The sequence below is a fragment of the Pagrus pagrus genome, assembly GCF_965226575.1.
Source record: "Pagrus pagrus genome assembly, chromosome: 6".
Lineage (NCBI taxonomy): Eukaryota > Metazoa > Chordata > Actinopteri > Spariformes > Sparidae > Pagrus > Pagrus pagrus.
In genome coordinates, this window is record NC_140190.1 from 896,836 (window position 1) to 913,565 (window position 16,730).

Here is a 16,730-nt window from a genome sequence, read left to right on the forward strand (position 1 = left end):
ATAATCACTGGTAAAGGTATGAGAACAAATGCCCATTTTTATGTTAAATTTATGGGTATGAATTGACTTTATAGGCTACTCATATATATTATATAAACATATGGCTAAATAAGAAATATTGACAAAAATAATATTTCTAAAATAAGAGAACACATTAAAGGTCTACTTTGTGAGAAAGTTGATTTTCGAGTCTCATTCCCAACTCATCAAATACTGACGCTTTATGATGAGTGAGTGATGAGTCAGTGATGAGTGAGTGATGACTGAATGATGAGTCAGTGATGAGTGAGTGATGACTGAGTGATGAGACACACAGATGATTAAAATTCTCCTCAGCAGCTCTGAGGCTGTGATGATGACACTTTTTTTAAATGTGAAAGTCTGCTGTACTTATAAAATACCTGCAGAGCTTCAGACCTCCCTGCAGCCTCAGCACAAACCTTTGTTTTAATGTTCCAACAGGAGTCAAACATTTAGTTTTATTCTGATTAGTATTTTTTATTTCGTATCATAATGTCATTGTCATATCAAGTTCATGATATCATTTATGTTTACAAACAAAACAAAAATATCTTACATCAATAGAAACAACATATGTGATGAAAAAGCAAAGAGGACACAGTGTCAGGACCCAAAACCAGCTGCTGCAGATGTTGACAGAGTGAAACGTCTCCAATAAATAAATAAATAAATAAACAAAACTTTTTCCACCTCCAGCAGGCGACGACCGCTGCTACAGCTTTTAAATATAAAACCTAAAAACACACAAATAACCAGTAAAAGAAAGAAAGAAAGCTCAGTGCCTGCAGTTCTCAGCAGCTGCCTGCAGGAGGCGACACTGACACGCGTACACCTGTAACTGCTGTGACTGTCCTGCAGGTGGCGCAGGTTGAATCTGCAGCCTGCTGAAGGTGAGCTGGTGAGTTTTGAGCCAGTTTCAGGTGCTTCACATCAGAAATATCATTATTGAATATAAATAAAGAAAACAAAAACAACAACAAACACTGCTGCGAATTCTGTTTGTCTGTCTGCAGTTTTGGACCGAACGGTTCCAGACTGGTGCATAAATATCTGAGCATCTGATAGAAAAAGGAAATCAGTCTCTGACAGGAGGTCGTGTTGTTGATGGATCTGTGAGGAGGAAGGAGGACCTTCGCTCTCTGCTCCTCTTCCTCTCAGAGGCCCCTCCTCTTCCCCCTGAGGCCCCTCCTCTTCCTCTCAGAGGCCCCTCCTCTTCCTCTGCTGCTATCTGAAGGACTGAAAAAACAGGGCAGGAAACAAGATAATCAATTATTTTGTCATTTCCTGTAATTGCATCATAATTTCTTCTGAAGTCTGCTGGAAAGTCCATTAACTGGAGGCAATATACAATGTAATTAATTAACATTCAATACATTATTTGTGTGACCTAAAGAAAAGATAAATTATCTACAGGTAAACACACAAAACTAAGAATTAGTTTACTTTTTTAAACAGATTTGAGATTTTCACCTATAATTATCATATATATCAACATATATATAACTGATCAACACAAATGTTTTCTGTTTCTCTTCACAATATAATTCTAAATACTTTAATGTGAAAAACAAAAGGCATTTTGACATTGACTTTGTGTTTCAGTCATTATAAAGATTTTTTACAATAATTATTGATCCTGATTGATTACAGTCTTTTATATATTCATGAGAAAACAATCGTGATGTTTTATCTTCTCTGTGTTTTATTTGATCAGGATCAGACTTACCGTCAGTCTACACTGACCTCGTCCTGACGTTCAGACATAATCAACAGACACAACAATTAAAACCAGTAAAGAATTCATATTAAAGAAAACATCTACAGCTACTACAACTACAGAAGCCCAGAGGAGCCAGTGAGCACATTTTTATTTCCGGTGATCCATTTTCAATGTTATATCAAGTTATTTTCGCTTCTTGAGAACAGAGTTTTATCCTGGTCAGGTAAGTAAAGTTCTTTAATTATTCTTATCATCAGTGAAAACGGAGTCAGAAAAAATTTTTTGGCGGGAGAATTTTTTTTTTTGCGGGGGTCATTTTTTTGTGAATATCTCAGGTGATTTATTTTTTTTTTTTCATGTTTGAAACCAAGTCAGAAACAAAAGTCTGGCAGGAAAAATATGTCAGGCTAATATTTTTAGTTTTTGTTTTTGTAATACTCATTTTGACCACAAGAGGCTGCAGTGCTCCACTCCGCCATGTTGTCTGTTTGTGCCACGATTATCTTTTAAGTTCCTTTATTATTTTATTCTCTGCGAAAACTTGTTTTCTTTGTTTTCTTTTCATGTCGAGTGGGAAACAAATCATCAAAAACAAAAAAAAACAGTCATGTGTCAAATGTCATTTGTCATGTTTTGTTTGGTCAGTGAATATTTCAGAAGATTTTTTTTACATGTTTTCTTTGTTTTTATTTCATGTTTGAAACCAAGTCGGAAAAAAGGGTTTATGTGTGTTTATGTGTGCATTTGACTTGAGAACTGTTGGAACATGTTTTGCCAGAATAATCTGATAAAAGTTCCTTTATTTTTGTGAAAAAAAATAAAATTTGTGAAAACACAAACAATTTTCATGTGTGATGCCGAGTGAAACGTTGTTTGAGGCTCACCTGGAGAGGTGAGTGTTTGAATGAAAGCTGCAGGGACACAAACTGTCCTCAGATCAATATAATCAGTATGATTGATGACGAGGACGAAGGCAGCTTTCTGTAACGCAGCGCAACAGTTGTAGCTCCCCCTGCTGGAGCCCTCTGGTAACTGCTGTTTGTGTCATAATGACACTTTGAACATAAAACATAAGAAAACACCGAAGTGCTGAACTCTAAACTGCTGCAGCGGACATAAACATTATAACTTTAAACTATGGTGAACATGAAAAGACTCGTATATATCAGAACGTTACATTAATGTTCCTGTTGATCTGATCGTGACACTGACGGCAGATTAAAACCAATTATAGCACAATGCTCGTCAAACTCAGACACGACAGTAACGTTACATAACAAGTTAAAACTAGTGAACTTCAGCCTCCTGTGGTCAAAATGAGTATTACAGAAACAAACACTAAGAAATGAGCCTTACAAAACACACTTTGTTTTTCCCAACAGGTTTCAAGAGAGATTATCGTGGCAAAACTTTAATATATTCATGTGACGCTCCTGAGAATTAAAATCAGTTTACACTGTTAGCATTAGCTGTTGGTCAGTATGCTAACTAGCGAGAGGACAGGAGGAATGAGGATGATGAAAACAGTCGGCCAACGGTCCAAACTCAGTGAATCCACTGGATAACTTTTAAAACATTAAACCTTCATTGATTTGATTTTGTAGTTTGGCGCTTTGACTAAATTAACGAGCTAACATTAGCCAAACTAATGAGGGCTGCTGTGTATTTGTTTTAAAGGGATGATTGTTGTATCAAACTGCAGCTGAGTTAGTGATTCTGCTCACAGCCGGTTTGAATCAGCAGTGTTTGTGTTGTTCTCTGTGACATTTTAAAAGTGAGCAGCTTTGTGTTAATTTGCGGTCGGGCGGCTGATCTCGTCAGCACGATGCCTCTGGTCTACTTCAGAGCTGCAGGTTTGGAGAGGAGGGCGTCTGAAGCGTTCAGTCTGTTCTCTCCACGTCTTCATGAGGATCCTGTCAGCTCCATCTGCTGCAGCCCAGCAACACCAGCCACAACAAGCTGCTTTACCTTTAAACCATTACAGCACTGATGATCTACAGGGGTCACTGAGGTTCAAACTAACTCTGTCAACACCACAGTCACAGTCTGGAAAATATTCTACTGACACCAAACCAGTTGACTTACCACACTGGTTAACCCAGGAAAGGCTGGAACAAGTAACAGGACAGCTTGGTTAGCACAGAGTCGTCATCTCCAACCTGAAGAACCAGCTCATCTTTTATCTTGTGTAAAGCTGCACGTCTCCCATCGAGACGCTGACGATGTTTAAGATTTAACAATGAACCCAGACTGTAAAAACTGTAAAACTGCATTCAGACTGACAGTGTGACGTTCAGCTAGCATCCAGCAGATGCAGTCACAGAGCCACACAATCAAAGTGCTGAGCAGAGCAACACCAGTCCGTGATCAGTGCGTCTGTAGATCTGAAGTGAATCTTTTGCCAAAATGAAAAGTTTGTGCTTCGGTCACAAACACTGAAGAAATGTGATGACAATCTGACAATCACTTTTTAGGATACGTTACATTAACTGGACAGAAAAATCAGCCAACATCTTTGTCAGGATAAAACCACAAATCACATGAAGAATCAGAACCTGCAGCTGAGAACAGACCTCGACACAAAGCGGCGCTGCGTGGGGCTCTACTTCTACGAGCACAGAGGGATTGACGTGTCAGCGTGCAGGGTTAGTGAGGAGCTGGTGTGCTGCCAGGACATGGTTAGCTTAGCTTAGCATGAAGACTAATGAGAGAACTGTAGTTTTCGTACTGGTCGATCTTCGCTCGGCTCTGACGGAGCTACTTTAGCTGCTGACGTTTCTCCAGATGAACTCGGTAAACTTTTAGGTTCAGACTGAGCGCCCGATGGTCCCGGAGTCACCAGAACTTTATTCTTCATCAGAGTGGTCAGGACTGGAGAGAGGGAAGGAAGGAACAATCAGTCAAACACTGCTTTATACTGGTGCGTAACCACTCTGTACTGGAGCTGAACGGGTCTGGACCTTCTCTGGTGAGGTTCTCAGCGGCGTCCATGGCCTTCCCGCCGAGGTTGCTCACCATGTTGTCCACCATGGCCTCGTGTCGGAGGAAGACGGGCCGGACTACTTTGTTGTAGATGATCTGGGAGCCGTTCCACGATACCGGAGCCATGCACCACAACAGGAAGAGACACTGGACCACAGAGGACAGAAAGACATGGATGACTACACAAATACTATCGTACTTCAGGTACATCTTGATCCTCAGCAGTCGTGGCTGGTTCCAGAATGAGTGACGACCGCTGTGGAGCTCTACACTTGTTAATATGACAATTTGTTGTTAAGTTCGACAGCTAAAGATATCTAAAGATATCTAAAGATATATAAGGATATCTGGTATTTTCTCAGCTTCCACTCTGGCTGCTGAGCTAACGTTATGCTAACTAATGCTGCTCCGGGGACAGTGGCAGGTGGGAAGTTTGACTGGAGCGGCACACCTGTCAAACGGTAATGCAGGAAGCCCGCTTGATCTTCTTTCTCAGTATGAATTCAGACTGTGAGAGCCGGGCCTCTCGGTCCTTCTGGGTTTTAAGCAGGCGGTGTCAGAAAAGCTTCTTATTAAAAATGCTGCCCTTGTTTTTGTATCGTCCCTGAACAGTTTCATTTCTTTCAGTGTGCATTAGAAATGTAGCATTTTATTTAAAAATGAGCCGCTGTATTCAAAACATTTCAAACGTTTCTCACTTGCTTGAATGCGTCTAAATCTTTCATTAGTTGATTTATATTCTAGGTCGTTTAGTGATCAACTTGTTTTCTCACCTTAAACGCGTAGTAGAACGGGAACCAGTAGAGGAAAATGTCTGAGAAGAACTCGCCCAGACTGAAGACACCGTACACCACCCAGTACGTCAGCCATTTTGTGTCGTCTTCTTTGCTCGCACTTTCAATGGCTTTGACTCTGCAGGTAAGAGTAGAAACAACCTGTCAGCAGGTGTCAGCTGAGCTGCAAATCACTGAGAACTTCATGTGTCCGTTAAACACCAGCAGAACTATCGTACAAGTTCAACTGAGACATGTTGGTACAGTTCTGGTGAGAGCTTCCAGCTCAGCCCATCCACTGAGCCCAATAAAGTGTCAGGTCAGAGTCATAATGTTTCATTTTTGTACTGAAGAAGAAGTTCTGTCGGACCAGAGAAACCGGTCATGCAGGAGGACAGTTTGTTCTGCGCGTCGTGTTCCTGTTCCCGAAGCTATTTCACAGTTTTAACAGTCGCCTGAGGAACATGTTGATGTGAGACTGGTAGGTGACTTCTTTACTAAAGTTCAGCTCAGTGTCTCAGGAGAGGTCCAGGTTGGTTCGTGTCCGTCAGTGTTGGACATAACTTGTGTCCATCTGCGAGTGAAGGAAACACAACAAGCAACCTTATTGAAATATACTCACGAGTAATAGGCTGGATAGACGAAACCGATCAGGTTGCAGACGAGGGAGGCACCATATCCATACACCAGGTAGAGTCCAGTCAGTGAGACGGCACCTGGACGAGACACACGGGAGACAGACTGATGCAGGCGTGATAAATACACAGCGTACATACAGATGATGTTTGGACCCGACGTCACGTCACCACACAAATATACACAGAGACCTCCAGGTTGTAAAAGGTTGTGACGCTCAGTGGAGAAATCTTTATTCGTTTATTTGATCCTGACTTTTATTCTTTTGTTCCATCGCTGCAGCTTCAATACGAAGCCAGTCAGTCTGAAAAGTGTCTGAAATGTTTTTACTGTTAATATTTAATGAATCTGGACGAGCAGGAGAGGACGAGGTCAGGTGACCTTTGTCTTCAAGGTATTAATAATAAACAGTCGCTGTTTGATTCGGTTCAGGCACAAAAACTTGGTTCTGTTCAGGAAAAGTTCATTGTTTGTGTTAAAGTGTGAGCCCGACACACAAGGCTGCTGGAAATCCTGTGTGTGTTTTCTGTGTGAACGCTTGTCAGATGAGTCTTAAGTCTCACTGGGCTTTTTTTCATTGCAGTTTCAAATCAAACGGACCATCAGAACAACGACCTGGCACCGTCACTCTGTGGTGATGACTGGAAATAAGAACGAAACTCCTCAGAAAAATAATCTAGTTAATTTTCTCCAAATAAATTATAAACATCACATTCAAACACATAATTATGATAATTCACATTTTTATGTCAAGCTTCACTTCTAATATTGGGACATTATTAAAGTGTTCGGACGAGTCTCCTTCTGCTCTGGTTATTACACTCTTTACATTTGTTTTACTGCAGGTCTCATCATTTCATCTCATTTCATATGCAGCACTTCACTGTTCGTGAACACGCTCAGATCTGATCAGTAAACTATTAAAAACAGCTTCATGACAAATTATTACCAGGATCACTGATGTTTAACAGAGACTGAGCTGAATCTCTGTGTTGTAACGTTTAATCCCTCACAGACACTTTTTATTAAATACTTTCCTCGTTCAGGTCATCAAGAGAAAACGAGACGTTTTAGATTTTAATGCATCAATCTGGGTTCAACTCAACACCAGATTTACTAATTACAAACTTTTCTCATAATAATTTAACGACACAATCACCTAAAGTAACATTTCAGTTTACTTCAGACTTGTTTTTGGACTATTTTAACTTGTTACAAGCCAGAAACTTTGTCTAATATTCGTAGTGTTTTTCTCCCCTTATCTTTGAAACAGCATATTTCCATCGTTAACTGACCGACAACAAACACTGAAGCCTCGGTCGGGTTTCATAGTGTCAATAAAGTTCATTTAAACACGACGACTCCGTCCTCAAAGGGACAAAAAGAGGAAAAATAAATGAGACTTTACTGTGAACGTAAAATAAGAAAAGTCTGATCAGTCTGTCCTGCAGAGAAGTCAAACATCAAACACTTCACCAGAAATATTAAAACCAGCTCGCTACAGACAGCAGCCATGTTGTGAAATCAGACTGGGGATCTGATCAAACTCCAAACAATCGTCCAACACATCGATCAGCCGATTAATCAAACAAGTGATCTGTCAGAACTTCAGCCCAAATCTAAACTGAGCAGCTCACCACGGCTCAGCTCATCTGAAGCTGTGATCGTATGTGGAAGGTCTGAACAGAAACACACACACACACACACACACACACCGAGTGTTTCCTTTAATACAGCAGATCAATATGAGTTGATCCTCCTGCAGCCGTTCACACACACCTGCAGCGGTCACTGAACGCAGCACGCAGACAGGAAGTCGTGTAAAAGTGTCCTACCTCTGATCAGCTTACGCTGCGGTTCACACATGGAGGCCGCTCTGCTGTCTCTGCTGTCTCTGGTAATCTGCTTTAAGTGGACGGACGGGGGACACTGAGCACCAGGCACTACAGTGACATCACAGCAGCGCGTTACTGATCCACTGTATGAGCGTCAGCCTCGTATGAATGGACGCTGTTCACTGTTCACTGCGTGTCCTCTGCAGGATCACACACATCAGCTCAGTATTTATAGTTTGTTCAGGTCCGATTCAGAGCGTCACCACAGCAACGGTGTCCCGTCACTCCCCCCACCCCCCCACCCCACACACTAATCTGTCCACATGAAATAAAGGATCAACGCTTACAGCAGGCCTCTTACTTCATCAGCTGTAGTCACTGAACGTTTGTGTGCTGCACGGCTAAATGACCACACGACTGTCCAACACGACTGTCCAACAGCAGCTAAACTTCATAAACCACCTCACGACTGGATTCCCTGTCGTCAAACTCACTGGCTGGTCTCAGAGTTTGTGTTCGGTCTCGACATCGGCCTTGTTCAACTCGGAGCCCGGTACAGTTAGCTGCTGTTAGCGTTACTTTAGCAACAAGTAAGTCATCAGGAAACTCTGTAGGTCGGTGAAGACATTAGAGGGACAACTGAAGACATTGTCTCCATTAAATGGTCCAGTTTCATCAGTGAACAAAGTTCCTGATCTTTTGTTTTTTGTCTTTCAGATGTGATTTTAAAGCCTCGATGTGTTATTTTCAGTCTGTGTCTCAGCGCGGCCTCGTGTGTCAGTGCTGCTGTATAAATAAACGTGGCTGTCTATAGATAAACCAGCTGACTGAGCAGCTTAATCTGAACTGGTCCAGATGGTTGATCGATCAGGTATAAATATTATCACGTATGTAGTTGTTGTGATCAAAAACTGCTTCCACATGCAGAAGTTACAGATCATCATTTCATGTTTGAGCCCCCTGATGACATCATGTAGTGTACAATGAGCTCATCAGAGCCTGTATGATGACATCATCTGCCTGCTGACTGATTAATGATTTGATTCATTCATTCATTTGAACAAAACGGAGAAAAATCGCTTCAGCACAAACGCTGACCCAGAACCAGCTCACAGGTCGGTGTCTGCAGACAGCAGCTGCTGTGTGGCTGTTCACAGGAGGATGACCTGATCCTGCTCACTGCTCCACTCACATGCAGCAGGACGCTAAACTGAGCTGAATGTAGCGAGTGACCACAGACGGGACCGAGCACAGCGACCAGCTGCTCACATACCCACTGCAATGATCTTCTTCCTGATGCCCGTCTTCTCCTCCATCTTCCCCAGAAAGTCCGTCACCACATTCTTCTCGTTCAGGAACTTGTCGACTCGGTCTCTGACGGACGAGAAGATGTCCAGCAGGCCCATGGTCCTCAATCAGGTCCTCAAACAACAGAGGAGACAGAGGAAGATGACCTGCAGCAGACAGGCAAACACAGCAGAGTGTAATCCTCTGACCGACAACAAGCTGCTTTAACGGGAGGAGGAGGAGGAGGAGGAGCAGGAGGGGGAGGAGGAAGAGGAGGGGGAGGAGGAGGAGGAGGAGGAGGGGGAGGAGGAGGGGAGGAAGAGGAGGAGGAGGAGCAGGAGGGGGAGGAGGAGGAGGAGGGGGAGGAGGAGGAGGAGGAGGAGGAGGAGGAGGAGGAGGAGGAGGAGGAGGGTGAGGAGGGGGAGGAAGAGGAGGAGGAGGGGGAGGAAGAGGAGGAGTAGGAGGAGGAGGAGGAGGAAGAGGAGGAGGAGGAGGAAGAGGAGGAGGAGGGGGAGGAGGAGGAGGAAGAGGAGGGGGGGAGGAGGAAGAGGAGGAGGAGGAGGAGGAAGAGGAGGGGGGGAGGAGGAGGGGGGGGAGGAGGAGGAGGAGGGGGGAAGGAGGAAGAGGAGAAGGGGGAGGAGGAGGAGGAGGAGGAGGAAGAGGAGGGGGGGAGGAGGAAGAGGAGGAGGAGGAGGGGGAAGAGGAGGGGGAGGAGGGGGGAAGGAGGAAGAGGAGAAGGGGGAGGAGGAGGAGGAGGAGGAGGAAGAGGAGGGGGGGAGGAGGAAGAGGAGGAGGAAGAGGAGAAGGAGGAGGAGGAGGAGGAGAGACGGAGATGAATCAGATGATTTGAACATGTCCAAACTCCAACAAACAAGAACACTGCTGGCGTCTCTGGAGCGAACCTTCACCTGAAGGTCAGCTGACCATCAGCTGATGGTCAGCTGACCTTCAGGTCACCTTCAGGTGAACTTCAGGTGACCATCAGCTCCTCTCGGCTTCACTCGGCTTCACAGTTTCACCTCAGCGTCTATCTGCTCTGGTTCAGCCTCAGTGCTCTCACAGCGTCATCAAGTCTCTGGACACGACCTGCTGAACAACAGACAGCAGCAGACAGACAGAGAGCAGCTGGTGAACATGGCGGAGCGTTCAGCAGCTAAAGAGACAGATGTTTCCTTCAGGAGGGGTGGAGACCAAAAACAGAGCTGAGCGAGAGTAACAAGATCAATATATCAACTTATGAAGGTTTAAGGTCAGAGAAAGACGGCGCTCATGGTTAGAAAACACAAACATCCAATCAAGCTACTTCTTCTTTTGCTTTAGAGAAACAACATAACCTGACGAACCACCTGGAAAGCTGCTGCGAGAAACAGTTTGAAAAATGGCATCCACAATAAACCATCTGTCCATCATCATCTATCAATCAACCAATCAGGTGATCAGTAGGAGGAGCCAGTCAGTGGAGAGAAGAGTGAAAACATGTCTCCATGGAGAAAAACCTTCAGTGTCGTTCGTTGCTCTTCTGTACTGAAGTAAACTCCAGCAGCTACGCTAACCTCAAACAAACAGTCCCACCTGAACCCCGGCCACAGCTGACAGCAGATCTTCAGTGGACGCTGACCGGCTCAACCACTGTGTGTTCAGACACAAGCACGGAGCAGGAAGTCTCCTGATAACGTTCCTGATCCTCAGAGGATGAACCCTTCTGATCATTCTCTCATTACCTGATGACATAAAATTAGATGAAAAAATAAAAATATACATTTATAAAAGTAAATGTTGAAAATGTTTTGTTTGAGTCAGAGTAAAGAGTGTTTGTGTCGTGGTGAAACACTGACGATGATTCAAAGTGAGGTTCAGTTGCTGCAGCAGCAGATGTGATGAGGTCTGACAGCGACGTCCTCAACATGCAGCAGCAGAAGGAGGAATGCGTCCTGCAGGCCGACACACGTCTTCTCCTGCCGTCATGTGAGCAGATAACAAACCTCCAGACTTTAACTGCAGTCCGACAGAAGGACAGATCTGCTGAGAGGAGATGAGAGGATACCGAACCATCAAGTACACTTTATTCATCTTCTGCTACTTCTTCTGGGTGAGTCGGGTCATCTGACGATCAAATGACACTTTCACAGAATCGTTAGTTCACATTGTTAAACTTGTTGCACAACGTGGTTCTGGTGCCAGTGATTTCAACAGCAGGTACTGAACCTCACAGGGACACGACGGTCTGAGCAACAAGCTGCTCTGTGACAAACTGTAACTTCTTCTGAATCATTACAAGAAATGCTTCATTATGAGTTAAAAAGTAACAAAGAACTCAGACAAAGACTTATATTAACAGATATTATGTTTTCATTTCTGTCACTACCTGAACACTGTATTCCCACACTGGCACTTTTCATGCTTAGTTTCTTGGTGTAATAAAATCTGAACACATATTTTTAATGGAGCTTTATTTCTACCAGGAGGATTATAAGTTATGAGCCAGAAAGTCACAGGAGTCAAATTTACATCCAATTTAACCGTGTGTGATTTAAAGCTTGTTTCTGTGTAATGCATTTTCTGCCCTTCAGGTCCAAACAAAGCTTCACCCCCACCTCAAACACGGATCGATCATTCATAGTGATCGGAGAAGCAACTAATGAAAAAAGGATCCCAGATCCTCAGCAGATAAAATCAGCAAACTCTTGAATGTTTATTTTCCTCTGTTGATCTCGAAGCCGTCTGAGAAACACCTCATTCACTTCATCCTGATATCGACGCTGTTGCATTTGGTTTTTTATCGATACACCAAGTTTTCCAACTGTTGTAATTGTAAACAGAATGTTGATTATAATGTTAAATTAACTATCTCATCATTGTTACAAATAATAATTATTATAAAAGATTATTTTAAAAAACATTATCTGATCAAATTGACTTTATCGTCCATATCTTTAAGCTTTTCTTTTTTCTGGCAGAATTGAGCTTCCATCATTTAGAAAGTAACGTTTATGGCAACAGTTTATATGAGTTTCCATTCTTCAGACTCTTCTTGAATTGGTTCTGTATGCTGAGACTGGGATGTTTTGTCAAACTGCAGTTTCTGAGGTCAACGCTGAGATGTCAAGTTCAGTATTTCATCTTCTCACCTGTACCTGTAGAGACACGTCTACACCCACACAGACCGCCTTGAGTTTTAGCACAGTGTTGTTGAGTTAGATATTTCAGACTGACATCAGTTTCTGTGTCCAATTCAAGTCCAGGATTTGTTTAGCCTAGCTTAGCACAAAGAATGGATGCAGGTGTCTCACTTCATCAAAAGAGAAAGTCTGCTTTACCTGCACGCTGTGCTTCATGTTGCCTCTCCTGATGAAACATCACGTCTGACTCTGTGACTCTGCAGGTTGTGAGCGCCGTCCTCACAGCTGTGGGGATCTACGCCAAGATCGCCAAAGAGAAAGGTCGGTCAGAAACTCAACAGACTGAGCTAATATGTGAATGTTTATGTGTGACGGATGTTTGTCACCTGCAGAGAAGAGTTTTGAGCTCTGCATGCTCACGTACTCATGCAGAGGAGATTCAGAGATTCATTTTACAAATCACAGTTTGCATGTAAAACCGAGCCCACACTGACAGACACGAAGGCTTCATTAAGTTCATCCTGCAGGATGTTTCGGATGCAGATCATTAAAAGTACAACGAATGCTTCAACAGTGAAGTCGGCAGCTGGAGGACAGACAACAGTAGAAGAAGTGGAGCTGATATTGTTCTGGTTTTCTTTCAGAGTACAGCTCCTGGCTAACAGGACTCAGGGTCCGATACTGGAAAACCTGAAGAACTCAAAAGTTTGATATATTTACTGCAGAGAACCGGAGCAGATATCAGAGACACTGGAAGTCAGTCGTCTATAATGCGTCGTGCTAAATGCTGTCAGAGTCCGAAGGGACGAGTTCATTTATATCTAAAGTTATTAACAGAACAGACAACAGAGGAAGAGGAGGAGGAAGATCTGTTTAAAATCAACACAACATGGACTCACAGGACAGTGTGTGTGTGTGTGTGTGTGTGTGTGTGTGTGTGTGTGTGTGTGTGTGTGTGTGTCAGCTTATAATAACAATCTGATAACATTCCTGAGGATGAGTCTGAAATCAAGTTCATCAGACATGTTTCAACTTTTACTGGCTGATGTTTGAAGGCTTCAACTGTGTGTGTGTGTGTGTGTGTGTGTGTGTGTGTGTGTGTGTGTGTGTAGATGTGGTCGACACCCTGACGTTGGATCCAGCTCTGCTGTTGATCATCGTCGGCTCCGTGATGTTTCTCATCACGTTCCTCGGCTGTTTCGGGGCGCTGCGTAACGCCACCTGCCTGCTGAAGACGGTATGATTGATCGCTGATCAGCTGATCACTGAGCGCTGATATCTTCAGGGTTCAGTGGGACATGTTGCAGTTTGAATGATCGGTGCTGCTGAGTTCTGACTGTTCAGGTCGTCTGTTTGGTTCCTGTAGTTCCTGGGGATCCTGACGGCCGTCCTCCTGCTGCAGATCGCTGCTGGAGTCGTGGGATATCTCTTCACCGACATGGTGACATCACACCGATGACACCATAAATATAGACACATCACTTCCTGCAGCCTGGTGACTTTCTCTGTACGAATGATGCTGTTTTGGTTCAGGTGATGGAGAGGACGGAGAAGCTGATGACGAAGGCCGTTGTCCTCTACAGGGAGGACCAGGACCTGGAGAACGCCATCGACTTCATCCAGAAGAAGGTGAAGAAGCAGCAGAGTGATGAGAGGCTCGTCAGCTCGTCGCTGCTGTAGTGACGTTGTGTCTGTTGTGTTTGCAGTTTCAGTGCTGTGGAGTGGAGAGCTACCAGGACTGGTCCCACAACGTCTACTTCAAGTGTTCGGACACCAACCCCAGTCTGGAGGCCTGTGGAGTTCCCTTCTCCTGCTGTGTTCAACTACAGAACCAGGTCAGAACCAGAAATATGTTCTGCTGTTCAGTTCCATTTCTGTCGTTTCCTGGAACAAAAAGAAGACATTCAGAAAGAAAATGGTCATAAACATTTCTCACTTGTAAGCTGTGTTGTTTCCCCTGCAGACGGTGCTGAACACCATGTGTGGTTACGGGATGCAGCAGCTGGAGGAGCGCTCGGCCCGTCAGGACGTCTTCACCATCGGCTGCCTGGAGAAAATCGTCTCGTGGGCCAAACACAACCTGCTGCTGGTCGCCGGGCTGACCGGCGGCCTGCTGCTGCTCGAGGTAAAGATGGAAAACACAACATCAGCAGATTTAAAAAGTTCTGTCAACTGTTACATTTGGAGCTGAGTGAACCCAAGTGTGAAAATGGACCCATCTATCAAACAGCAGTTCTGAATTCTTGAGTGAAGTTGTCATGTTGTTTAATATAAACAGGCTTCGGTTGCAGTGAACATCTGAACAGTGAGTCACCAGGTGAGTGATGGAGGATCAGCTGTGATCAGTCTCTCATGTGTTGCAGGTCTGTATGATCAGTCTGGCTGCTGCTCAGATCTCCAGGATCAACAAAGTCCAACGGCAAAAGAGAGAAAACTCTCACAGAGGCAGCTCGGAAAGAAAGGACAGCTACTGGTATCCTGCTTTTGCAGATTTTGATGACGAATAAAATCAAGTTGAGATGTGAAGCTGATCGTAGAGACGACACGAAGAATCTCTAAAAGGGATTTTCACTGATTCTGCTTCGGATAAAAAAACAGCCGACTGTCGATCGAACAAAGTGAGACTTGCTCTGTTTACACTGTGAGTTCAATACTTCAGTCGTGTACCTGAGGCTCAGTGAACAGGCTGAACTACCTCATATAAAAACACCACGTTTGTTTTTGTTAAAGTGAAAGAAAGTCAGTGATGTCATCGTTAGCACTGAACAGTATCCTGCGTGGGCCACAACACAATGTGAAAAGATTTATTTTTATATTTCAGAAAACTGTTTCTTCTAGATAATTGAGACTGAAAAACATTGTAGTGTTGTATAAGTACTACAGATTTGATGTACTTTGTATTAAAATGTGTACTTTGTATACAGAATGTGTCGCATTCGTCCCTCAGATTCACTTTTTCTTCTTTATGGATTGTCTTTTATTTCCTTCTGTTAGTTTTGGGGTTTTACTCTCAAACTAAACTGTTAAAGCCAGTTTACTGGTCACACTGGAGTTTCTCTTTCAGTAATAAACTCAGACCAACTACAACCAATAAATACTGTCACGTGTATCTGTCGTCTCACATCAGTACAGTCTGATCTGCTGGTGACCTCTACAGGCCGCAGTGTGAATTACACCAAGCAGTAACACCTGGCAGGTGACAGGTTGTCCTGTGAACGGTGGGAGAGCTGTTACTTCAGTGTCAACACCACAGTGTAAAAATATCTGCTACAAGTCAACATGTACTTTAGTAAAGTATGAAAGTAAAAGCATCAAAATAAACTTAAGTACCAAAATAAAAGTATTCATTTTGCAGAATGGACCATTTCAGAATAATGTTATAATATATATAATATATAATATAATATTGTATAATACTTATTGATGCATTCATTTGTGCATCACTTGTATAATTCTTATATTTTAAATGTTGATAATAACTGTAATATTGACCTGATTCTGCAAAAATAACCAAAGCTGCCAGACAAATGTAACGGAGACATTTTCACAGTGCAGTCAGAAGAATAAGGAAATACTTCAGTACAAGTATTCAAAACTGTACTTCATGACAGTGCTCGTCATTACTTTCCTGCAGTGATCTTGTGGCGTTACTGTTAACATGGTCTGGCCCCGGGTCACCAGGTCTGTTCAGTCCGAGCCTCTTTTATTTACTTAATGTTCAACTAAACACTTCGTCACATCCTTCACATCATCCAGAAGTTAAACCGCGGCAGTCGGAGGATTTCAGTCATCGTCCTTGAGGAGAAACTGTCAGCATGAAGTCAGGAGACCCCCAGTAAGCCCGTTAATCCCTGTTGTTCCTCCTCACTCAGTAAACCTTCATTGTGACTTTAATCTGTGGTGGAGGATTAGCACCTGAAGCACCTGAAGCACCTGAAGCACCTCACGCTCACTTTATTGGATTAATGACTGCAGCGCTCGTGAGTGTGTTAATAATAGCAGCAGGGGAGAAGCGCGGTGCTGTCTGCTAAAGCAGCTACAGCACATGACGTCAACATGTGTTGTTCAGATTAAACTGAACTACAGTTAATCTGAGTTTTACACATCTCTGCTTCCTTCTTTACACTGAGCTCACTCCTCCGCTAACACCAACATGTACGATTCTTCTCATCTCAGAGAGAAAGTGGAGGTCGATTTACAAAAAATGCTGAACAATTAAAAAAAACCTTCAAGGTTCAAGTACCTGAGTTGCACTTGAGTAAATGTACTTGATTACATTCCATCGATACAGCAGCAGATCCTGAATGTGTTGAACCTAGCTAACAACAAACTGCTCGCCTTGTTTCAACAAGAGAGA

The 16,730-nt window shown here is 43.4% G+C and overlaps 2 protein-coding genes across 4 annotated transcripts; one reads left to right on the forward strand and one right to left on the reverse strand.

The window, feature by feature from the left end:
* Positions 1-490: 490 nt before the first annotated feature.
* On the reverse strand, positions 491-9,426 carry reep6 (receptor accessory protein 6). Of its 3 annotated transcripts, XM_084355078.1 has the most exons (6): positions 9,241-9,426; positions 6,119-6,212; positions 5,497-5,635; positions 4,702-4,870; positions 4,470-4,612; positions 491-1,257 (listed from the first exon to the last, which is right to left on the reverse strand). In XM_084355078.1, exons 1-6 carry the CDS (start codon positions 9,371-9,373, stop codon positions 1,246-1,248), a joined length of 690 nt encoding a protein of 229 aa, XP_084211204.1. In that variant the 5' UTR covers positions 9,374-9,426; the 3' UTR covers positions 491-1,245. The 3 variants fall into 3 exon arrangements, with proteins under 3 accessions (XP_084211204.1, XP_084211203.1, XP_084211205.1); XM_084355077.1 differs by lacking the exon at positions 491-1,257 and having other exon boundaries at positions 1,511-4,612; XM_084355079.1 differs by lacking the exons at positions 491-1,257; positions 9,241-9,426 and adding an exon at positions 7,968-8,187 and having other exon boundaries at positions 1,511-4,612.
* A 1,809-nt stretch (positions 9,427-11,235) lies between these two features.
* Positions 11,236-15,299, forward strand: LOC311258759 (tetraspanin-33). The gene is made up of 8 exons (XM_084355316.1): positions 11,236-11,343; positions 12,637-12,694; positions 13,486-13,610; positions 13,740-13,814; positions 13,907-14,002; positions 14,080-14,208; positions 14,337-14,498; positions 14,737-15,299. The coding sequence occupies exons 1-8, from the start codon at positions 11,287-11,289 to the stop codon at positions 14,878-14,880; spliced, it is 846 nt and encodes a 281-aa protein (XP_084211442.1). The 5' UTR covers positions 11,236-11,286; the 3' UTR covers positions 14,881-15,299.
* Positions 15,300-16,730: the final 1,431 nt, after the last annotated feature.